General features: G+C 39.2%; 1 protein-coding gene across 9 annotated transcripts in view; it reads left to right on the forward strand.

Moving 5' to 3' along the window:
* HOMER1 (homer scaffold protein 1) overlaps window positions 1-25,665 on the forward strand; it is a 145,562-nt gene that overhangs the window by 64,062 nt on the left and 55,835 nt on the right. For all 9 annotated transcript variants that reach the window (XR_012635533.1, XR_012635534.1, XR_012635535.1 and 6 more), the window contains 3 exons: window positions 6,969-7,125; window positions 22,721-22,831; window positions 24,526-24,606. Coding sequence is in view for 5 of the 9 variants with exons in the window: in XM_074932108.1 (XP_074788209.1) it covers window positions 6,969-7,125; window positions 22,721-22,831; window positions 24,526-24,606 (349 nt within the window). In the remaining 4 variants the exon portion in view is untranslated. The remainder of the gene's footprint in view (window positions 1-6,968; window positions 7,126-22,720; window positions 22,832-24,525; window positions 24,607-25,665) is intronic.

Here is a 25,665-nt window from a genome sequence, read left to right on the forward strand (position 1 = left end):
TGAAAGATCATATATGAAACACCTTGAAAGAGAAATCTGTAATAGCTCCACAAGCACTCCTCTGCCCAAATTTGCAGAAAAAGCTTCTGCATTTCTGTCTTCTACACTGACATATAAATTGGGAGTTCAAGCATACTGCAGCTCTGAGTTGAGCAAAGGCGTGTGCAAAACAATAAATCCTGGGTTGGATAAACCTTCAACATTTGTAGAGAATGACAGACTCTCAGAAAAGTCATGCTCTCACCTGCTGATTTCAGCCATTCAGTTGCCTTTCTCACTTTCCAGTAGGTGTTTGTGGCTTTGTTATTAGTACCTCACTTAAAGTACCATATGGTTCAAGGGCCCCCTTCATCTTTTTTGCTATGGTCAAATTTCTCATTTAACCAGTCTGAAGAGCTGATTCACAACTATGTTTACCTGGTTTTGTGCTGATGTAACTCCACTGAGATCATGTAGATAGTTCTTATCCAAAGGGAGGAACAGATCTTTCATGCTTCATTAATGTTCTTGCTTCTCTCCTTGGGGAAGCTTTCCTCCTTTGCTAAAAATTCTTTTGAATACTCTTAATTAAGGATAGGGATCTCCTTGAATATTAGTTCTTCATTGGCCTCACTCAAAATATTTAACTCAAAGCAATTTCCTGGTAATTACCTCTTGATTATAACTTTGAGAGTCTTTACCTTTTTTTAATAAATTCCATTTTATCAAGACTTCCTTTTGTATGTGTCCAGTTAATCACAACTACAGATAAGACAATTGAGCAGTAGCTGTAAAGAGGCAGTTTTGGTTTGTTTCTTTTCTTCTTACAAAAGCTGTCATTCTTACTGTAACTTTCTGTCTTTTGCTGGTCTTTAATTATTTAGCTATACTGTAGGTAACTGTATCCCTCATGCATGTAAGTTCAGTCTTTTGAGTGTCTGAATCTACTGGGCCTGTACAAGCAGACAGCTTTGTACGAAGACTAAAATGGCAGAACAACTCACCACTTTTCTTTCTTGCCTCTTACTGGAATGGTGAGATAGGACCTGATCCACTTCACTGCTCTTTCCTCAGCTTCCCACTCATTCTAGGACTCCTAATTCGGTATAATTAAATGAATGACAAAGCCCCTTTCTGTTTCCAATTTTGTTTTAAGTGTTCAAGAGAGAAGGAGAAATTTCCATATTGTTACTGAGGGCATATGGTACTCTGGACTAGCAGCAGGGCAAACTCTAAAACCGTCATGTTTAAAGCTTTCAGTCATGAAGTCCTTTTACACATTTAATAGATGGCCACAGAAGATGCCTTTTAAAATCTCTGAGAAGGGGTGAAATTCTCAAAATGCCTGTTTAAAATTTCTTCTAAATCAGGACATGAAATAAGGAGCTTAACTCTCAGCATGAATGGGAGGACGATTTTTGTAAGCTTTTAGGAATACTCTGAGGGGTACTATACTCATCCTCTGTGCCAGGAGAGTCAACATCTCCGTCTAATAGGACAGTCACATCATTCCAGTGTAGATAGTAGCAAGCGTAGCCCATTGCAGAGGTCTCACCCTTCCAGCCTGAGATCTCAGCATTGTCTGAAGCTTATTTCATATGCAGGATTTCATGAGGACCTTGTGCAGGCCTCCTTCCTAAATGCACCAAGGAGTTTTGCATAAGCCCAAACATTTGCCTTACACTTCCAGAGAGAAGAAACTACACTACTTGACTCCACTAGAGCTCTCAGATACTACTGTAACAGAACCAGATCATTCACAGTCCCCCTTTGCTTCCTTAAGCATGAAGAGTGGATCCGTAAGGCTCACCAGCAAGGCTGTCAGAAGGGGTCACCCCTTGCTGCCAGCACAGCTAATGCAGTTACTAGCTGGTTGACATACCTCTCCGGCTGATTGGTGATGCTCACTCCACCAGACTCTTGGGTTGCTTCCAACGCATGCCACTATTTATAATCTGGGCAGCAGCTACAGAGACTCTGCTCTGTTCATATTTTTCAAGTCTTAGGGATTTAGTTACTATACCAGATGCCAGATTTTGTAGTGAAAGTACTCCATTCTCTACTCAGCTGAATTCTTCCTCATTTCTGCTATCCGCAGACAGTACTGCTCACCGTACACCTGCATTGCAGATCATAGTGACACCTCAAGAAAAGAATTTACGTGCTCTTGAGTAACTGCAGTTCTTTGAAACCATGACTACACTATAGTAAGAAATCCAATTTAAAAATTAATTCATTTTATGCAATGAATCCAATATTAAAACCCATAAAATATTAATAAAGAAGAATTCTGCACGTTTTATTTCTGTAAATCTGAAATAAAGCATAAACCATGTTTTGTACAGCATACAACTTGGCAAATGAATAAGCAATACTGAGTCAAAAAGCAGAAAACATCTCTTGATTTGAACTGGTTTTGTTTCTTTGTTTCATGAAGATATCTCAAAATAACTTAATTCTGAATGCAACTCATTAATGTGTGCTGCCTGCTCCCTGCCTTCACAAGCCTTTTCCAACTGGCTAAATGTGGTGACTGGAGCTTTGTGGATTAATTTTCCTTAAATGACCTACTTTGCAGAGAAAGATAATCATACATTTATAGCCTCTGGCACTCTATTCAGGTCACAGATGGACAGATAGCAAGGCTATTCCTCAGTGACTTACTGGGGTTGTAACTAATCTCCAATGAGAAAGGAAATCAGCCCAATGTTAATTGATCAGAATGCCTAAAAGTATGGAAGATCATTGACTCCTACTTTAAGTTTCAGAAGTGTCACAGTTAGGCTGTATGATACCAGCCAGAGGTTGTTCCAAGAGTGTTTTGTGGTAGTGATCGAGTTATGGGATGCTGTAAATGTTAAATACCTAACTTTGAATCCTTTGCCTTGACAGTAGAGCACCATGCCATATTCTGACTGTGGTCATGTCTGATGTTAAACACGTACCGGATACCATGGCCATCACCAAGGATCGGAGATTCGGGAGAGTTTTGACCTTTTGTTTGTTAACAAGTGCTTACAATCCCATGAACAGTTGTCACTGTAAAGATAACTATGTAGTCAGACCTAAACCTTTGTTAGGAAAACTTTATTTTATATAGCATTATTAGTTGAGCCAATAAAATATTTTGCTATTACCAGTTAAAGGCCCATTCTCCCTCTAATATTTGGCACTAATCTAGTGATGTGTACAAAACAGGTTGTTCTCTCATTTGCAGATTTTCAGAAGGGAAATGACTAGTCTTTATTCTCTGATAGAGTATTTTTACAAGACTGGTGGAGCTTTTCACACTGAGATACAGACAACAAGCAGGAGAGTTAAGGACATCTCTTTTGTTGAAGGACTGTCTTGAAACTTTGAGTGTGCCAGGCAGCCAGTGATGTTAATTCTGACAGATCTGAAGAAATAACTTAAAATTGTGACACTGCCAGCAAAGTGATGGATGGCTTTCAGAACAGAACAAAACATGTACGCTGGCTAAATTCTTGCACCGCAGGACTGCAAATGTGTATGCCTCTGTCCCCAGTGTATACATACAGCTTTGCTCTTTGCACCACAGTGCAAAACTGAAAGGTGTTCTGGTAGAAGTTGCATTGCAGTTTGGATCACTTTGATCACTGACTAAATGTTCATATTTCATTTGCTTCCTAGAGCAAATACTCTCAGAACACACAAGTAATGATTTGGGTTTGGTTAGATATTTACAATTGTTAAGACAACCCAACAGAGCTGTGTGTATTTTCTATGACAGAATCTAATGCATCAAGGGAAAAATCAATTCCTTTTAGCAAAAAGTCTTTTCAGAGAGGAATTAAGTAAATGGTTTTAGAGAGGAGTATGTGCAGCCCTCACATACCTATCCAGAGGGACTGTAGTGCAGCTGTTCCACCATCAAAATGCTGGCTCTAGCAGTTGTTGGGAGCCCTTTGAATTTGCCACACATGTCCTTCAGCTTCTGGATCTGTGTGTCCTCTCTCCTGGGTGTTAGCCCCAGCATCTTCTCTTCCAGGGGAGAATTCTCATTGTGTCTGAACTGTGTATTTCTCAGCTTTTCCTTGGAAAGTGTTGATAAATTTGAACCAATGTGGGCCTACAGATACAGGCATCAATGCAGATACTCTTAGTCTAACTTAAGAACAGCCTGCTGTAGGTATGCTTTTATCTGGTCCTAAAATAATTAAGCTAAATCCAAATCCTGTTTTCATCAAAATCATCCACAAAGCATAATTTTTTTTTTTTTTTTTAAATTTAGTTTGCCAAGAAAGTGTTTGAGAAAAGTAAGTCAGCACTGCCAGGATTGGTTATGGGATATTTTTACAATTTCATGAAATAAAAAGTTAATGCCTTTGGTTCTGTGTTTCCTGGTATGATATCCATCACGTGGTTGTGATTATGTCAGAGAATGTGGAGATACGTAGGAAGAAACAGGAAGTTTAGAAGTCTAAATAGTTGGGAGGTTGACTAGACTAATTCAAGTAATATGTTTCTCTTTTCTAGAGCCATAGTACAGTATGTAGAAGATATAGTAGAAATTGTAGAAAAAACAGTATATGCTACAAACAACATCTGCTTTACAATAGACAAGTTCATGCCTACTGTATAGATCTTCTAGGGATAAAGAGTACAATAGAGAAATAATACTGTTGCATTCCTATTGAAAACAACCACTAAAAATAACCAGCTCCACAGAAACCTTCTACCTTTTGAACCAGGGTAACCATAGCAGTAATAGAAGATACATGCTTCATTTTTAATGCTGACATTCCAGTATACAAGCAGTAACTTAGGAGGTCCTGACTATTTTTTTGGCAGGGTAGTTAATAAGGACAAAGGTGAAGGTGAAACACATCACTAATCCTTGTCACATTATTACTCAGCACTATCTGAGAGTCTGTCTTCTGAGATCTTCATGGCTTAGAAGTCTGCCTTGTATCAGTGTGGGTATACACATTATGACATTGAAAAAAACCCCATTCACGTCCCTATTTGCATATTAAAATAGATATTAAGTGATCAAACAAATTAGATATTAAGTTCTCATCCTGTAACTGTCCCAGATACAAAGCTTTTAATCTGCTGTATTACATCAGTATAAAATCTTGTGTGTACATTTCTTCTGTGGGGAAAGATGAGTAGGAGGGCACGTTTTGTAAACGTGTAGGTGTCACACACACAGAGTTTGCTACTATTCCTGCCATAGCAGGGCTACTAAATGGAACTACTCACTTGCATGAAATGGCTAGAATCGATACTTGCTTGCCAGATCAGAACATCAGGGAGGAGTTATGAATATGGTAATGAACTAGATATTGTAACATTTTTTTACAGAATTTGTTGAACAGCTGTGCTACCAGAATTGAAAAGTAAATCTGATTAGAGGAACAGAAAAGTAGACATTGTTGCAGGAATTTGTTTTCATCCTCTAATATGTGAGTCAGTATTCTCTGATGAAGTAGGATTATAATTATTTTAGTTTAGTAATTTAAAATTTAAAGTTTCCAGTGGTGAATTCTAATTAGTTGAATAGATCATGAAATACTAGGGCAGTTTGAAAGAACCCATATTCCTCTTCTGAAGGAACTTGTATTCCAGTTCGAGGGGATGAAGCAGTGTATTTGGAAGGAAACACTGGAGCATGGAAGAACCAGACATCATGTTTTAATGAAACAGTAGATGTGATCTGAATTGGTAATGAAAGTTCCTTAGTGGCTGGTTGATTTTGAACACCTAAGGAGCATTTATAGGAGTTGTAATGCTTTTGAAATATGTTTTGATGGGATGGTCTATGCATATGCAGAAAGTGGAAAAAAGAAATTTGGTGGACAAAATGGTGGCAGAATATTTCATTGTTTGTAGTACAAAGTTCAAATAAACCTATAAACTTATTAACATGCAAAATAGTAAATTAAGCATATTAAAAATATACTTATTGTAATAAATAATTAGATTATAATAATTCCTCATAATTCATCACAAACCTGTATACAGAATCACTTTGGCCAGTTACAGATCTTTGGTTTTCAACGATGCATTTAATAGTAAGCTAATTAGAGAAAATTAATTATTTTCTGTATGTATTGTATGTCTGTATGTTCTCTATATTTTCTATGTAGGTGTGCACCTCACATGCTGTTAGCATTATACAAGTAAACATCAATGAGCTATTTGCATGCTCCTTAGGGTTTAGTTTATGTCTGAGACATTTTTCCTTTGTGTACTCAGTGCAAAGATAGGGTCTGTGGATGATGGCAGACTAATTACCTGTAAAAATTAAAGATCTGTGGTTTCTCAGAGAATAACTAAATTGTGGGCAAGGATTGTTTGTCCATAGGCTACTTCAGTAAACCCCAACATTGGCTTCTTTGCAATAGAGCAATAACATCTCCATGCTGCTTGATCTTTAGTCTCTTTGCTGATATTAAAGGCATATTAATAGCATTATGGTGTTGAAATTCAAGATCTTTTGAGTTTGAAAATACAAGTTAAATATGGTATTTAATAAAGAAAGTATATTTCAGGGATAGAAGGCTTGCACTAAGACAACTAAGCTGTAGTTCCAAAGCACTGCATTAGCTCTGTTTAATCAAGTTGGTGACAAATCTTTTTCTGCAATATATTTCATAAAGTAGTCAGATGAAAAAGCACTTTCAGTCCATACATAGTAAAATAGTGACTAATCATATACTTATTCTAGAATTACACACTGTTGCTTTTGGGAAGCTGATGTGGATTTCTCATCCTTAACATTTTATCAAAAAACCCCATATCCTGTTGAACTGGGAGTGTAGAGATTATTTTCCAATAACGATATATCTATATTTTCTGAATTTATAGTTTTGATGATTTGAGCATTTGGATTCTCATTTGGACATTTAGTCATATGATTTCTGCGTAATTCTATTTTTCCTGGGTATTTTGAAAAAAAATTATAAGACATTTTAAAAAAAATGTATTTGGGGGCTCTGACAATTCTCATTCTGTCTGTGCAGTTCGACAATCAGCAAGCATTGGGAGGCAGAACTGGCCACGCTCAAGGGTAATAACGCTAAGCTCACAGCAGCCCTGCTGGAGTCCACTGCCAATGTAAAACAATGGAAACAACAACTTGCTGCGTATCAGGAGGAAGCAGAACGTCTTCATAAGCGGGTAAGTCAAGGCAAATGGCCAGGATCCTTACTGGTGACTGTATTCTCCTGTTTTCAAGTAAAACAAATAAGTTTACTGTTGGGGCTTTAGGTAAATCTTCGAGACAGAATGATTAGTTTAAAGCACACAGGGTTTCTCTGTTAGGAAATTCTTTCCTTTGTAGCAGTTCTTTTTCTGCAAAGGAATTTGTTGCAGGAACAGTCATCTAACCTTACAACATGTTTGCCAGCTTTCATTCTTCATGTGATGACATCATATCTGTTTCAGGACCTTCTCTACAGCATTACATTGCAGTGCCTCTCACATTTAAGCCCACAAAAATTTAACATCAAATCTGTAAGTTAACGAAACCCTGTTGTAGTTTCCACATATAACAAAGATGAACAGCTTCCTCTCATCCTTGCACCTGAAGAAAACTGAACATAAATTCAAGATCATTATATGCAATTAGAGATCTACTCCCACTTTCACACTGGAGGGTCTGGATCCTGTTTCCTTCACTGTAAGTTTTGTAGAGGTCATTTGGCAAACCAGAATTACTGCACAGTGGGGGAGCGAATGACGGTGTTTGAAGGAGGAATAAAGCATACAAGGTTGAAGGCTGCATTATGAAAATAAGTGTACAGCATTTTAATTTCTCTCCTCTTTTCACATGTAGCTCTTTGTGTATTGTATAATCTATTTACCTTTTTCCGTATAAATTTATCATCATAACTTAGGACACATTTTTGTGCAAAGCAAAGTCAAAATTAGCACGTGTATGAAAGGCAGAAATTCAGCAGGCTACATCTAACCTGGGGATGTGGAAGAGTAGCAAGAACTCCCTTGAGCTTGAGAAACCTGGGGAAATGGCATGTTGTTGAGGCTGTCCTATACCTAGACTGACTTCCAGACAAGGTTCCTGAAGTCCCAGCCAAATGACTTGTTATGGAAAACCAACAATTTCCAATGGACTGTAACACTGTGTGCCACAGCTGGCTGGATGAAATGCGTGAAGTGTTAATTAAAACTGGTGCTTTTAGCAGAGTGCTTTCTGTTCAAGAAATTGGCAGTTACTGATAAAACTGTTTTGCTTCAGAAATTTTCCAGTCAGGCATAAGCTTGTTGTGTGTGTTTGTAGAGAGAGAAACTTTCACTTTGTTTGTCACTTCATTTAAGTTTCTCCTTTGGAAGGGTGGGAGTTCTAAACTGTGCTTCAGGTTTGTGAATAGATTATAATAATAATTGTTGATAAAATTACTTAAATTACAACCTTGTATTGAAATTACTATAGTGGGAGACATTCAGGTGGATTTGACCACCAGATAGGCTTTATAGCCTAGAACTCATTGATAAAACGTGGACATAATGAGGTAGCATTCTTCCTAATAAAATACATTAACAGCTTTTGTTGCAAAGATGAAACAATACAGTCCTTACGTAAGAAAGAAAAGTAGCACACAAGAACAGCAGCTGCATTTGCTGTGAGGAGACCCAACCGGACAAGACAGGCAATCAGTCTCAATCAGTTATTCATACAGTGCGAAACAAGAGCACTTCTAGCCTGCATGCTGGCGACTAATCTTTCAAATTGAGATAGTGCCCCATTTCAGAAACAAACTGCAAGTCAGATGCTTCTCTCTTACACACATTGAAAATGTGTTGCTGAAATGGCAGACTGTTGGTTATGGTATATGTGGTAGCAAGCAGTGTTAAGTCACTGCGTTGTATTATCTTTCTGTTCAATTTATCCATTATGCTCAGTATAAACATGTAGTTGCAGTTAATCCAAAAAATATTTCTCAAACTGGAATCTGTCTCACCTGTGATTGTGTAGAAGTTATGTATCAAGACTAAGATGATCATCTTTTTTTCTTATTCTTGGAGAGACAAAAGCATGAAGAGAAAGTGTCCCAGTCTTAAGAAAATGGGCTAAGATGTCATGTTGAATATGCTTCAGTAAGTGCTTGTCTTTCTCCATAGGGTGATTAACTAGATATTTCTATAGACATACTTTTAGTCAAATAAAATGAGCTCCATCCTTAGTTCATAGAATAATTTAGCGTGGAAGGGAACTCTGGAGGTTATCTGGTCCAATTCTCCACTGTAAGCAGGACCAGCTTTGAAGTTAGTATCAGGTTACTCAGGGCTGTCAATTATCAAAAAATGGAGATCTCACATCCTCTCTGGGCAGCCAGTTCCAGCGTTTGATCACCCTTGTCAAATTATTTTTCCTAATATCTTATCTAACTGTAATTTGCTGTGCTGGAGCTCACATCTGTTGCTAGTCCAGAAGAAAAGTGGGGTTTGATCCAAGAGAAACTTTGGTGAGAAAAGTTGAATAGATTGGATTTTTAGAAATACTCATAGAAAAATTGATTTCAATGAGAAAGAAAAACTTGGAAATTAATTTGCATGTTCAGTTGTAGAGTAGTTGTTGTTTGATTTGGAATAGTTGGCTGTCACAGCATCTTGCCCACTGGAGAAGAATGTATGTAGATACATATGCATGGGAAGGATACACTCACTCACCAAATCATAGCCTTGTATAAAACAGACCAACCTCTAAAATGAAGAAGGGTATGGCTGACATAAGCTGCTGTATTTAGTACAATTTAATAATATATTATGTGGTTTATATATAACGTAATTGTGGTATTCACTCCTTACATGCTTTAGGTTTATATACAAGTTTTGGTGCCTGACTCATCTGTCTGCAGGCTACGGAAGACTCATATCCTCTGTCGAGTGTGGTGTGTGTGGGAAAGTAATGCATATTGATTAGTAAACTTGATATTATTTTTTCGATCTTTGGTTTCTTCTTTATATAAATAGTCTTACAAATAGCCTTATTTACTTAAATAGTTTCCTCTTTATATTAAAAAAACACCATTATTGCTAAAACTGTGTTACTAGTTGACTTCTTATGGTACATTTTTCCACAGTTGGAACTTTGTCATGTTTTATTTATAAACATCCTTTGATTTTACATTGTATCTCATTCTTTTATCTTCTATATTTTTTCATTCACTGTGGTAAACCAGGTCTTTCGTCTCGTGCAGTATTTGTTGTTTGCTTTTTAAGTTGTTTTTAATTATTTTAAACCCAACATTCTTTATTCAATAATTGTTTTAAAATTTGACTGAAATAATTTTTTGTGTATCTCATCGTTTACATTATGTATTTTAAAACACAGAAACAAAGCTAAAATGCCCCTTTCTTTGATTTTGATTGCATTTAAAAAAACTAATTTCATTTATTATTTGTGATTTCTGATTACATATAAGATTTACTCATCTATCAGTTCAGTTTTTCTTATTAACCTACATTGATTTGCTTTCTCTGAGGCCTTTATCTTCCTTCTTCCATTTGTTCTCTGCATTAATAACGCCTAGAGCTGTGACAAAACAGAATACAGATTCAGGGTGGCTGAGTGCAAAGTTCTCGATAAATTAAACTTTTGTGCTCTCTTCTGATGTATTGTGAGCTTAAGCCAGAAATACTGTAATTTGATATTTTGTCAGACATTATATTTTTCAGGAGTTTGCTAAATGAGCGTATGGATTTTTCCCTCACAAATACAAAAAGATAATAATACTGGAAAGATGTGATGCCCAGTCAAGAGCTTATCTTGGAGCTCTCAGCCTTCTCTCCTCTAATCTGCTCAGAAGCAATTTAAGAACAAGGATTTCCCTTAAACGGGGTTAAAGAGCACTCCTACACACCTTACATAGCTTTTTGAAGTCAAAAGGGATTCATGAGTTTAGAATCGCTCATTAACAGAAAGAAAAACCGTGAAGTGAGCCACTTCAGACAAATAGAATAGCATTAGTACCAACATTAATCCTGATACCACAAGAAAGAAAGGATTGAATGGTGATATGAATTATGGAAAGTAACCCCAAGTTCTGTCTTTGTCATGTCGAAAATGAAAATGATTTTTTTTTGTGCATGCTAACTGCTAAAATAAATCATCCTATGACAGTGGGCAATAGCACAGAGTAATAACACCAGTGCATAATAATAAGACCTGCAGTCCTTAAAGATCATTCATTTGCAGGAAAAGAAACATAAGATGAAAAGAGATGAAGGGAAGTGATCAAGCTCTTGGGTATTCCTGAAAGAACAGAGAGGTAAACTCTTGAATTCTAGCTTGTTATTTTACCAGGATTTCTGATGAAATTAGCCTATTCTGTCCTGGTTCTTCTATTCAGTGAATGAAATAAGTATGAAGACACCTTATGTAGTCATCAAAACCACCTCTCAAATAATGGACCCTGATTTCACTAGTGTTAAATTTTTAAGTGGATATTAAAAAATTGTATGAGCACACAGAAGTAAAACCATGATCATTTTATCGGGCTATTTCTGTGCTACTTAAAGAAAACAACAATCTATAAAAGCAGTTATTAAAGTCCACAAGAAATACAGAATGCTATATAAGCAGCCTGCTCAAATTATCTATAGAAATTCTTTGCAGACCCTTTAGCGGTCACCTCCACATTTCCACCAGTTGCATTAAAAATTGAATAATCAAAAGTAAATTTTGAACATACAGGTGTGATAAAGTTGCTTGCTGAATCAGAGGCCATATTGCAGGCTTCATACTTGCTGAAAAGTCTTAGTAGCACCACTGTGGGACTGTCATGGTTTTATGTGGCTGAGGAAAGGCATTATCTAGAAGTGAAAAAGCGAAAGAAGGTGACAGAAAGTGTGGCAACAAAAAATTTATGAAGTTTTGATCCAAAAATGTATTGGCAATGCACCTTTTTTATGTGAGGCCTTTCTCTTGTCATCCTCCCTTTAAAACTGTGTCTCTCTTACCTGTACCGAAGAATCCAAACTTGTGTTGTATTTAAATTTGGTTTGATTGGTTAAAGAAAAAAGTTATCTAAGTATAACTTCCTCTTAAAATACTCTAATTAGCATGTGGCTAGATAGCAGCTTGATACCATTTGTTTATAATAAAAATAGATGTGTATTTTGCAGGGTAGATATAGGCAGATTGGCAATTTAATCTAAACAGTGGGATTATCCTTTTATTAGTATTTGTCTATGCATTTATTGGAAAGAAATATGTGTGCAGATGGACCAATTCTGAGTGCATAAAAAATGGACAACTAAGTCTGTATATTTACAGTACAGCAGTCCTTTCATCTGGAATTGCAAGCAAACTCTTATTGCACTAGAAACTCCTGAAAAAGCAAAAAGAAGCGGCAGCTCTTGCCCAAGTGAGGTCATAATGTTAAATATTGACCAGATGTTCAAGAGAGATGTGCTGGGGAGTTTTCTATGAAACAGTAAGATCTGGAAAGGCTAATTGTTCTGTGATAGCTGGGTTTTTAGATGACATATGGGAATATAGTGACTGTTTTTTATTTTTGAAATTACAGACTCACCTTAAAAGAGTTTGTGTTTCAGAGCAGGCTGTAAATATCTGTATAAGGTCAGTTACCCTTCTTGCAGTGGAACTAGTTTCTAATAAAAAGAAATCCAGAGTAATATTTTTAAAATCCTTGAGAAACTGTTGCAGGGGCCATGCAGGACCACCTTCTTTGCATGGCACTAGGGGATACCAAAGGAAAAATACAAGCATTTAATTTCAGGGAATATATATTGTTTTCTCAGGTGTATATTTTTGCACCTCCAATATCCATTTCATCTATCATAACTTCCATGTTATTTTTGAAATGGTATATGTTGTCAGTCTTGTCATTAGAATATCAGAGCATTTCCTAGAAAAGGATTTATGAAATCCAGCATGTACTCTCAGCTCCCTTTCTGTGCATGATTCCCAATAAAAATAATTCACATCTAGCTTTTATCAAGATTCAGACATTGGTTAATAATTACACTTTATTAAAAAGACAATCTTTTTTCAGACAGAGAAGTTGAATCAGGTTATGTTCCTGAAATCAAAATGTGGATTTGGCTTTTTTTAATGTATGGTGAACTGAAGGCAGGTCTTTTCTGTCTTTTTATGTTTGCCTTGATTAGTTTTTAGAGCAGATTTACATTTAGGACTCAAGACTATTTCATTAGTTTTTTTTCTGGGAATTCACTTTCACTGAATGTGTCATATATGATCTTATACTTTGAAAAAGAAACAAGTCCCCAACCAAGCTACTGTGATGCTGGGGAAGGGAAGAAGAACATTTTTACAGAAGGGTCTCTCATCCCCATCTTCATCTTTCTAAAAAACCTAAGAAAAGTACTAAGATCCATTTATCTGCAAGTTACAAAAAGCATGCTTTGTGGAGACACGTTATAAATATTTTATGTAGTCAAAGCTTTGTAGAATGAAATATATCCTGTAATTCCAAAAATCCACTGGAGAGTGAGGGAATTGTTGGTTTTAAATCCTCGGAATTAAAGGATGACATACCTGTATGTGTTTGCTATTGCATGTATTTCATGAGCTGGCCAGATAGCTGGGAAAAGTATTTGTTAATTAGATTGCAAAGGAAGAGATATCCCCTGAAGTTAGTATTAGCATTTTCAGTTGCAAGTAATAATGCATGGCTGAAGCTCAAAGCATTGATTTTAGTAAACTTCTTATATTTTCAAATATTCCTACTTAAATTTCATTACTTCAGAAAAATCAAGCAGATGATGGATTATTCCTCTTTCATCTCTGTAGAAATGAGTAACTGTGGAAAACATTATAATATTTCCATGTCTTGAGGCATCAGTGCCCACAGAGAAAAATGTGTCCTTTTCAGCAAAATCTTTAATTGATTTCTCTGTTGAAAAAAGTAGTACATTGTTGGTAATGCATGAAACTCCTCCTTGCTCCCAGGTTGTCATTTATCTACAGGTAAATCTTGGAAAACTATAATAGTGAATTTGCTGTCAGAAGTGATGTATATGAATAACACTACAGTGTGCTTTTTGTTCTTTCAGCAGCAGCCTTGAAAAGCAATTTTCCTTGTTTTCTGCATTTTCACATTTCTTAGCACCAAAAATCTTTCTGGATATTTTTATTCTTGAAAGCTAACTAGAATTATTTTTATGATTGGCTTGTTGCATGCTGTCTTGGATCTTCCTGTCCACCACGAAGAATTGAGAAGCACCTTCTGCATAAATTGTGTGAAAGTTCATGCAGTTATTCCTAGTTCTGCTGAGCCATGCAACATCATTTCTTTTCTTCTTGTGGAAAGCAAAGGGCTCTTTTTTCTTTGTAGGAGGCTCATCTTGAATTATTGATGGAATAGTGTTGTCACAGTTTCGATCTATTTAGGAATATAACTCAACTAGCTAAGAATACATAATATCTAAATTCAGTATTGCATGTGAGCACTCTCCCTGTTCTATACTGTAGCCTGGACTAGTAGACCTTGTATGTTGCATTCCACAGTAAATAGAAGACATTAAAATAGCTTTAGGAAACAATGAGTTTATAGTGTCAGGTATATCAAATAGGCTACAGCTACACTGAAAATATGTTGATAATACGGGTAAAAAACTGGCTGGGTATCTGGGCCCAAAGAGTTGTGGTGAATGGAGTTAAATCCAGTTGGCGGCCGGTCACGAGTGGTGTTCCCCTGCACTCAGTATTGTGGCTAATTCTGTTTAACATCTGACCTGGAGGAGGGGATCAAGTGCACCCTCAGTACGTTGGTAGATGACACCAAGTTGGGTGAGAGTGTTGATCTGCTTGAGGGTAAAATGGCTCTACAGAGGGATCTGGACAGGCTGGATCAGTGGGCTGAGGCCAATTGTGTGAGGTTCAACAAGGTGGAGTGCCATGTCCTGCAACCCCACACAATGCTACAGGCTTGGGGAAGAGTGGTTGGAAAACTGCCCAACAGAAAAGGACCTGGGGTTGTTAGTCAACGGCCAGCTGAATATGGACAGGTGTGTGGGAGACATCGGCCTGTCAGCCCTACACAGCCTCTGAGAAACTGCTAGGCTTTGATGGAAAACAGGCCTTGGAAGAAAGATAAGAAACCACTGAGCTGTGCCAAGGTAGCAGGGAAAAACAACAGACTGCTGCAACACTGAACTGTGGAAGAGTACTCAACTCTGAGAAGTTACGGACGCGTGAACAAGAAGGTGATTGGTCTGCACAGAGCGTGTTATAGTGGTCTTACGCTGATAGGAGAAAGGATTGATAGCTGTCTAATTGCTGATTTGCTGATTATGAAGTAAGAGCTTTGGCGAGAGCATAAGTATGTACTACTGGAAAAATAAACGGCTTTGCTTGTTATAACTCTCATAGAGTTGTGCAGGTCCGATATCCTCCTGCAACACAGGTGGCCAAGAAGGCCAACAGCATCCTGGCTTGTATCAGCAATAGCGTGGCCAGCAGGGACAGGGAAGTGATTGACCCCCTGTACTCAGCACTGGTGAGGCTGCACTTCGAACACTGTTCAGTTTTGGACCCCTCCCTATGAGAAAAACACTGAGGTGCTGGAGTGTGTTCAGAGAGGTGCAATGAAGCTGGTGAGGGGTCTGGAGAACAACTCTTACAAGGAGCAGCTGAGGGGCCTGGGGTTGTTTAGTCTGGAGAAGAGGAGGCTGAGGGGAGACCTCATCGCCCTCTACAGCTACCTGAAAGGTGGTTGTAGCAAGATCAGTGTTAGTCTCTTCTCCCAAGCAACAAGTGATAGGACAAGAGGAAACAGCCTCAGGTTGTGCCAGGTGAGGTTTAGATTGGCTATTAGGAGAAATTTTTTCACCAAAAGGGTTGTCAAGCATTGAAACAGGCTGCCCAGGAAAGTGGTTGAGTCACCATCCCTGGAGGTATTTTAAAGAAGTGTAGATGTGGTGCTTAGGGACATGGTTTAGTGGTGGACTTGGCAGTGCTAGGTAAACAGTTGGACTTTATCTTAAAGGTGTTTTCCAACTTAAACCGAGATTCTAATAGGTCTTTCTTAGCACTTCCGTAGCAGTTGAATTAATTTCTGTATGTAGAAGGAATTTCGTGATCTGTTGGTACTGAATTTAAGATGCTGAATAAAACCTATTGCGAACAGAGAAGGGCTGGTGGACGACGTGGAGGTTGGAGGCCGACTAGGGCACAGCGATCATGAAATAAGAGAGTTCTCTGTTCTTAGAGAGGTCAGGAGAGAGCTAAGCAGGACTGACATCCTGGACTTCAGAAGGGCTGACTTTGTCTTGTTTACGCACCTGCTTGAAACGATCCCCTGGGAGACTATCCTGAAGGGTATAGGGGCCCAGGAAGGCTGGGCTCTCTTTAAGAAGGAAGTGTTAATGGCTCAGGAGCAGGCGGTCCCCAGGTGCTCTAAGAGAAGCCAACGCCAGAGAAGACCACCCTGGCTGAACAGGGAGCTTTGGCTGCAACTCAGGGGGAAAAGGAGAGTTTATAGCCTTTGGAAGAAGGGGCTAGCCACACAGTGTAATCAAAGAGGCTGTGAGGCTATGCAGGGTGGAAATCAGAAGGGCTAAAGCCCAACTGGAAATTAATTTGGCTTCTGCAATCAAGGATAACAAGAAGTTTCTATAAGTATGTCAGCAGCAAAAGAAAGTCCAGGGAGAGTCTCCATCCCCTGCTAGATGCAGGAGGAAACATGGTAACAAGTGATGAGGAGAAGGCTGAGGTGCTTAATTCCTTCTTTGCCTCAGTCTTTAATAGCCATGTTAGTTGTATTGGTGAAATCCAGCCTCCACAGCCAAAATACAGAGACTGGGAGAACAACCCCCCACCAATCCAGGAGACAGTCAGTGACCTGCTGCATCACACAGACACACACAAGTCTATGGGACCAGATGGGATACACCCGAGGGTGCTGAAGGAGCTGGCTGGGTGCTCGCCAGGCCACTTTCCATCATTTACCAGCAGTCCTGGCTGACCGGGGAGGTCCCGACTGATTGGAAATTGGCCGATGTGACGCCCATCTATAAGAAGGGTCAAGAAGGGTCAGAAGGATGATCCGAGAAATTACAGGCCTGTCAGCTTGACTTCGGTGCCCGCAAAGCTGATGGAGCAGCTCATCCTGAACATCATGCAACACATGAGGGACAACCAGATGCTCAGGCCCAGTCAGCATGGGTTTATGAAAGGCAGGTCCTGCTTGACAAACCTCATCTCCTTCTATGACAGAGCTACCTGCTTATTGGATGAGGGAAAGGCTGTGGATGTAATTTACCTTGACTTTATCAAGGCTTTTGACACCGTTTCCCACAGCATTCTCCTGGCAAAAATGACTGCTCGAGGTTTGGACAATCGCACACTTCGCTGAGTAAAAAACTGACTGGATGGCCAGGCCCAAAGAGTTGTGGTGAACGGAGTTAAATCCGGTTGGCGGCCGGTCACGAGTGGTGTCCCCCAGGGCTTGGTTTTGGGGCCACTCCTGTTTAACATCTTCATTGATGATCTCGACGAGGGGATCGAGTGCACCCTCAGTCAGTTTGCAGATGACACCAGGTTGGGTGGGAGTGTTGATCTGCTCGAGGGTGGGGAGGCTCTGCAGAGAGACCTGGACAGGCTGGAGCCATGGGCTGAGGCCAACTGGAGGAGTTTCAATAAGGGCAAATGCCGGGGGCTGCCCTTGGGCCACAACAACCCCCAGCAGCGCTACAGGCTTGGGGAGGAGTGGCTGGAGAGCTGCCAGTCAGAGAGGGACCTGGGGGGGTTGATTGACAGCCGGCTGAACAGGAGCCAGCAGTGTGCCCAGGGGCCAAGAAGGCCAATGGCATCCTGGCTTGTGTCAGCAATAGCGTGGCCAGCAGGGACAGGGAAGGGATCTGAGCCCTGTACTCGGCACTGGTGAGGCCGCACCTCGATTCCTGTGTTCAGTTTTGGGCCCCTCACTACAAAAAGGACATTGAATTACTCAAACATGTCCAGAGAAGGGCTACAAAGCTGGTGCAGGGTCTGGAACACATGTCCTGTGAGGAGCAGCTGAGGGAACTGGGGTTGTTTAGTCTGGAGAAGAGGAGGCTGAGGGGAGACCTCATCGCCCTCTACAGCTACCTGAAAGGAGGGTGCAGAGAGCTGGGTTTGAGCCTCTTTAGCCTAGTAGAAAGTGACAGGACAAGAGGGAACGGCCTCAAGTTGCGCCAGGGAAAGTTCAGACTAGATGTTAGGAAGCATTTCTTTCCAGAAGGGGTTGTCAGGTGTTGGAATGGGCTGCCCAGGGAGGTGGTGGAGTCCCCATCCCTGGAAATGTTCAAGAGTTGGGTCAATTTAGCGCTTAAGGATATGCTGTAGGTGGGAACTGTGCTTGGCGAACGGTTGGACTAGATGATCTCCAGGGTCCTTTCCAACCAACATGATTCTGTGATTCTGTGATGATTCTGTTATTTGGGATTAGAAGTGTACAAATTTATCTCAAGAAAGTGGTTTGGAAAAATGAATCAACCTGCAGCAAACATAGTGCAGATTCATTCAGTAAATAATTGCTTGGGGAAGGTGACCACTCGAAATACTTCTGTCATTCCCACTTCTTCGCCCCTGTCTAACTGAAGTCTTTACTTCTGAAGTAGTTGTCTGTGTTGGGATTTCAGAGACACAGATGCAGTCTCCTTTCTTGGTTTCTTTGTGATTTGGTTTGCTTTAGTGTGGTTTGGTTGAGAACTTCTTCAGTCTTCTGAACCTTTGGGTAGTCACTGTCTTAAGCTCACATCAAGGCTGTTACTTGTGTTATGTGGCCCAAAGCCTCACTCCTCCAGTCTTCCCAGCAGCCCAGTGTGTGCTAGCAGTCTGCTGCAATGAGTACTTCTGCCTGTCATCTTCTGCTATTTGTAGGCTGTTGACCCTAGATTAAAATTTCCAGAAAACTCTAGAATGTGGCCTCTGCTGAGAAGGTCTAGGCTCTGCCAGAACAAGTTGCCTTGCTGTCTCATTTCAGCTGATGTGTTTTTCACTGAAGTATGCAGTTAAGTATAGTGCCAGCCATTTACTAGAAGAGTTAGCTCATTAATGGTCACTAAAAAGCCCTGTCAGAATTTTTTTTCCCTATGTGCAGTCATTACCTGGATGATAAATGCAAAATAAAGAAGCAGAGGCTAAGAACAGTACTTTTTTTCTTTTTTAGTCTCAAATATGAAAATGCAGTATTGACTTTTTTCAGATATACAAGTCAGTGCAGTCTTATAATAGCGCAATAGAAGAACCTTGTTTAATCAATTATTGTTCAAAGACTGTTCTTTCAGTCTGAATTCTATACTGGAAACAAGGCTTAATCACAGGTACATTGTTCAGTGTTGCTGTGCAAAGGCTTGAATGATTGATTGAGCCTTGCTCTTAAACGCAAAACAATGAATGAGGAGATATCCCTGAAAATAGCACATGGGAGGGTCAGACTAAAGCATTTTATTTTCCTTTTATGACACCTTCTGTGCGTAATGCATAAACAGTTATTTTTTTTAATTTTGGACCACTGGCCATGAGAAAAATAAATCCAATTTTAAACAAGGAAATCAAGGAAGTAAATGCTATCCACATTTTTGCCTAGAGCTTTATCTTTTGTTACCTCTGTTTCCAATTGCATATTCTTCATATTGCATCATTTTCCAGCCCATCTTACTCTACAGATTTTTTCAAAAGGGTCACAATATGATTTTCTTTTTTATAGAAACATTCAAAAAAATACCATAGATATTTGACATCTTTTCAGATCTCTACAGGAATGGGCATATAAATAAGTCTGTGATTAGAGTAACCCCATTTTTAAAAATGAATTTGTTCTTTTTTTCCAACTTACTGATTTTTCAATAAAAAATAAACTAAAGAGTTGAACAATGCATTAATTTTTTGCATAAGCAGTAAGAGATGGACATTTGCCCAGAGAAAAGCTGGACCAGAGTAAAACATCACAGCCCTTTTAGTGTTTGTAATTAATTGCCTTTTTGACAGCAGTTGCCTCTGTTGGCAGGAAGGTTTGTGAGAGCACTCCCTGCTCTGCTCAAGCAAAATTACCTGTGTTTGCTTAAGCAATTTCAATAGTTGTCTTGAGTTAGTATGAACCAGAGCATACTTGGGAGCATTTATGTGAGCCATGCAGCTGACAGGACTGTCACGGAAGGTGTTTACTGCCAGCGACAATAAACGCAGCCAAGAATAGTAATATTTCATCCACCGCAGTTCAATCCACCAGCCTTGTTGGATTCCAAGCTTGCACCAACATGTGAATCCTCTTTGTGTGTAGCACCTCAGAGAATACCATGTGGGGAACAGTGGGGATCCAAGCGCTTCCTTAGCCACAGGATGAGATACCTCTGCACACTTGATTCTGAGTCACTAGGTGCTAGGCCAGAGGTGATTTGGGGACTGTGTTTTCTTCAGTCTCTCCCATAGAATCTCTTACACTTCATGTAAATGAGTATTCACTGTGCTAGTGCTTGGTAAGAGCCAGTGGGTATTGCTGAGTGCAACAGCTCTAAAAGAGAGGTTGACCTTCTTGGAGGTTGCCATACAGTGTTCCAGTCTTTCACAGCATATGGGAGAGGGCCTGTCCAGGGGCTCCCCTAACAACCATAGCCCTGAGTTCACAGAGGCTTCCACCTCCAGTTCAAGACTCAGTTCAGCAGAAGAGCTTGGAAGTGGTTGAGTAGTTAAACATCAGAAGGGGTGAAGGTGGATGAGGTGAGTGAGTTTGTCAGTTCCAGCAAAACTTAGGAATGAGCTAGAGCTCTTCATAAACCCACTATGTTAGAAATACAGTAAAACTGTGGCAGCTCTGCTAGATAGTGAAGAGGTCTTGACTGGGCAAGACCCTGACCAAACAAATGTGACATCAAAATGGTCCCTATTTTGAGCAGGAGGCCTTGACCAGATGACCACCAGCATCATCTTCCAGCCCAAATTACTCCATGCTTCTCTGATTATTGCTGCATCTAGATGTTAGTTCAGACACTGTATAGACATAGATTTATCCCTGTTGGTCTGTTCCAATTCTGTGTGTTTGTGTTTGTGTAATTGTAGTGCTGAATACTGTAACAATCACAATTGGTAGCAGTCCCAAGGAATCTAAATAGATGTATTTTTGTGTAATTGAAGCAATTTTAAAAAATAATCTAAGACTTCAGTTGTAATGCTCAGTGGCATATAAAACTGAGCAAACGGAATTACTTTTTGCCATGAGCACTGATGCTTCTTTGGGGAGAATTCCAGCAAATAAGATACTTCTTTGCAGTGGGGTGGGGGACATTGTGTTACCAAGCTATATCCTCATCCCTCTTCCCCCTACCCCTCCCAAGACTTTGCTCTAATCTCAGTTCTCTACATTTATAAACCTGATGTGCAAAAATTAATCACAGTTTTCCAGCAAAAGAAGCTAGGCTCATCTGGCTGTGACAGAGGGGAAGTTCATGCCCTGTGACTCATAAAGGAGAAGTTGACAGGGATTTTGTTTTAGTTTTCCTGTATTTCATCTTGGCTTTCCTTTGACTTCTCTCTGCACTTGGTAATCTAACTTTTGAGCCTACAAATAGTTCAGAGTCTGAAATAACTGTCATCAAGAGTGTCTTCACTAGCTAGACTATGGAGGGCACCAACCTTGATTCCTCAAGATGTTCTTCTATCTAAGAAATAAATTTGTCCTGGAGAATGCCTGCCCTCTGTCTATGGGGCTACTTCTCCAGAAAAGTTAAATGAAGGCCTAACGGTTTTTGTTGCATAGCACTTTATTCAAATGAGTTTTTGGGCCAGATTTGTTAGTTACTGTAAATAGATGGTGCAGCTCTCTTGTAGACTGTATACTTAGATTGACAGACTCATGTCATCTGGGGGGAAAAAAAAAAAAAGCTATTAGGCTTTAATTAGTATTTTTAATATTTTAATAGTTTGTTATTAACCGAAAAGGTTTTAGTGCACACATCCACGCAGACATACAGTGTGAGAGTTCTCTAATATTTTGATCTGTCATTTGAGAGGGACATGAACAAAAACTTATCTGCATAGTCTCTAGCTGCATGGATTTTATTTCTTTGGTGCAGAAGCTATTTTTTGGCAACTGTCTGTGAATGGCAGAATATTAACATCTCTTGAATTAAAAAATAAAAAGGGCATACCACTGCCAGGTATCTTAACTTATCCAAGGGCAGATAGAGAGTGTTTGCTGTCTGCTAATGAAGAGGAACTTTGCAAATCCAAATAGTGATATTAGCTGTTGGCTTTGTGACTGAGAGATGAGATCTGAAACTGGAGGAAGTAAGAGGTTGGCAGCTGTACATTGGTGGCTGAGTGTCTGCTATTACACTGTTGATGCAGAGTCAGAAATTGAGGCTGTGAAACGTTAATTGGCTTGCTAGGAAGTGAGTGAGCATTGTGGCTTAGTTGATCAAGATGGTGCAACACTAAAAAGTGTCAGTCTGTTTAATCATCTAGCTGTTACTGTTTCTGAAATGTTAATTCAGCTCCTTTCATAAAATTTTCAATAATTAGTAAGTATAAGTTTTATTTAATATTCTTTTCAGCCTGCAACATATTAAACATTGTTTCAAAGAAGTCATAACAACCATTTTATGCTAAAAAATTTGTTAAGGAATTTTATGCTAACGTCATAAGAATACCTTCGCAAATTTAATCAACATAAGTCACCCAGAACTAAGGCTATATTTCAAATGCAGCTATTGATGCAAAGAAGTAGTAACACCTTGAATTTGTTGAAATTAATTTTGTATGTGTTGCTTCTACTTATTTCAACAGGTGACTGAGCTAGAGTGTGTGAGCAGTCAAGCCAATGCAGTCCACACACATAAAACAGAGTTAAACCAGACAATACAAGAGTTAGAGTCTACGCTGAAGAAAAAAGAAGAGGTATTTGCTAACATTTATTCTTGGCTTTTCTGTTATGTCATTTCTAAAGGCTTTCAATATTAAGCTTGTGATGGCTAGTAAATGCTGTATTATTTCCTACAGATGTTTCAAAGTAAAATTTTTTTCAGCTTCTTTGAAATGATTAATATTTTTCTGTGTATATAGTTACATCAGTCAAACATAGAGATGAATATCTGAACAACAGAAAAGTATGATGTTTTCCTGTTTGGTTTTACCAAGCATCTCTGTTTGCAAAAGTAAGTTGTAAGTGGTTTCCACAGAGCAGTCACTACACTGATGCAGTCCAAATTCACTAAGAAGGGAAGCTGTTGTAAGCATACTTTCATTTTTCTGAAGAGTAGGGTTTGGAACAAGTAATAGATCAATGCCTTTTCCAGACCAATCTGCTTTTCAGGCTATGTTAAGATAGCTGACTTTTATGATCCCTAAGATCAGCCCTTTCCTTAAACATATGCCAAGTCCCTGGCCTGAAACTTGATGATACCTATTGTGCCATCTGTCTTGGGCTGGACCAACAGCAAGAAAAGAAAAGGATTTGGAGTAACACCTGCACTGGCACAGGTCCTAAAGGAAAGCAGATTTGTGCAACAGAATGATCGACAATTGACCCTTTATGGATGGGAAAAAGGAGGGTGGAAGGAGCCAGCTATGAAGGATTATTTGCCTTGTGTAAGACTAGATCCTTGAGCCCTCCATGACAGAAACAGTGGGTACTGGGGGTGTGTGTGGGGCAGGGGGGAGGTGTAGACACAGAATGTGTCTTGCAGGGTCTTCCCTCCACTGGGGCAGTTGTTTGGTGTTTCCAAGGACGGTGAAGGAGAGGCACAGTAGTTACAGTAGTCCTCTCAAAATGGAACAACACCTTTTCCAAACTCCCTCATAACTTATGAGATTAGTCTCAGGTTGATAATGGTTTGCATTTTGGTGCCCGTTCACTTTTGAATTATGCCAAGCTGTTGACTGCAAAGAGATCTTTCCAAAAGGAGTTCTGGGAGGTGAATATGCCCTTCTGCAGAAACTGTACCTAATAGTTTTAAGTTTGAGAGCTTTTAGTTTTATTAACTGTTTCTATTCTTGTCCCCTGAAAGTAAATTACTAAAAGGTTTCTCTTCTGTTCATTATTTTATCTATATTTCTTATTTTCATACTCATACTTGCAAATTTCTTTTTGCTAAATTAAAGATATGGTTTCCTTTAGATACTCTCTTTACAGAAATCAATGGTCAAAGCAGGCAATTTTTTGATGCTCAGCCCTGCTGCTGGTGACATAAGAAGACCACAGATGAAAATTGGATTTTTCTCTTGAAAAAATGGAGAAGGATAGATTAAAATAGAATTTAAAGTATAAAATTTTTTCTTTAAATACAAGAACCCTTAATTTTCCAGGAAAAAAAAAATTCAGATCTTTTGTGTGAAGAGGAAGACTTGTACTTTTATAAAAGAAAGTGGTTATCTGTATTGTTGTCTATTCACAGTGGAATTGGTGTTCTGGGACTGTGATTCGGGAGTATTGAGAGCAGGGCTTAAACTTTGTGTGCTGTGATGGACAGTAGCCAACTGCCAGTTCAGATATTATTGCAATGACATGGTCAGAAGAAGCAGATAGCCAGCTTACCTGCACTGAGGCCAAGCCAGGTAACGTGTTGCTAGCAAGGTTGTTTCTTCTCCCTTAGGAAATAGAAGGATTGAAACAAGAAATCAACAATGCCAGAGAGCTCCAGGCACAGAGGGATTCTCTGACCCAGAAGTTACAGGTGAGCTATAGTGCATCATCTTAATTTAGAGAGAAGGGAAAAATGATCAAGTGAGCAGTTCACATGAGCAACTTGTGCTGTATTCACTGAAGGTCCCAGACAAATGTGTTGTTAGATTGAATTGCAGAGGGGTTGGTTGGGATGATCCATAGGAGTTTGTATCAAAATTTCCACCTACTGTAGGTTCTTACTTTTACCCAAGGGAACAGACCCATATTTCATTTAAAAGTCCATAGAGTACTCTCAAGATAGCGTATGTCCTTCAACGATACATATCCTATGCAGTTCTGGTCTCATTTTCACTACAGTGTCTTCCCATAGGTCTTGTGTGCCACTGAAACTGTCAGGCTGTGTATCATCAGGCTGGGATGAGTTTCTATTCAGCTTTTAAACACACCCTGAGAAAGTAAGGGTTAAAGCATTCTCATGTAGTACAGACTTTAAAAACACACTTTGATATTTTCTTGGGATTATTTATAATTACTGTGTTTTTATTGGTTTTTCTGGTTTGTGTCTTTACTGTGTGTAAAGCCAGATACCTCAGCCTACTGGAATCAGTATGCCCTCAGTATACCCTCCTTGCTACATATGAGCTCCTGCCTGTCATCCACTGGGCTGACCAGCCAGCATGTATGCCCGTTCCCTCTGAAACCTGCCTTTAGAATGAGGCTGACCCAAAGCTTAGGTGGGTTAAACTCTGAATTCAGACTTCAGGGTTTTGATAGGACTGGAAACTCAGGCATTAAATGGCCCCAAATCTGAAGTGCTAGAAAGGTGACCCTCTGGCTGTTCTGTGTGGCTAAACCTAAATCACGCTGAAAGTAAGCCCCGTCAGACTAGCCACAGCTTAAAAATCATTAAGCAGGTATTCTTTGAAATGCATTACGTGAACTGGAACTTCCCTGAATCTCATTTTTACCTACAGAATAAATCACATAAGAACAAAATGTCTGTTCATTTTTCCTCATTCTTAAGTCAAATTATTTAGAGAAAGTATGTTATTACTACAAACAATCTTTAAATATTGTCTTGAATACACCTGAGCTTGCCTGTTCCACT

The sequence above is a fragment of the Athene noctua genome, chromosome Z (genome assembly GCF_965140245.1).
Source record: "Athene noctua chromosome Z, bAthNoc1.hap1.1, whole genome shotgun sequence".
Taxonomy (NCBI): domain Eukaryota; kingdom Metazoa; phylum Chordata; class Aves; order Strigiformes; family Strigidae; genus Athene; species Athene noctua.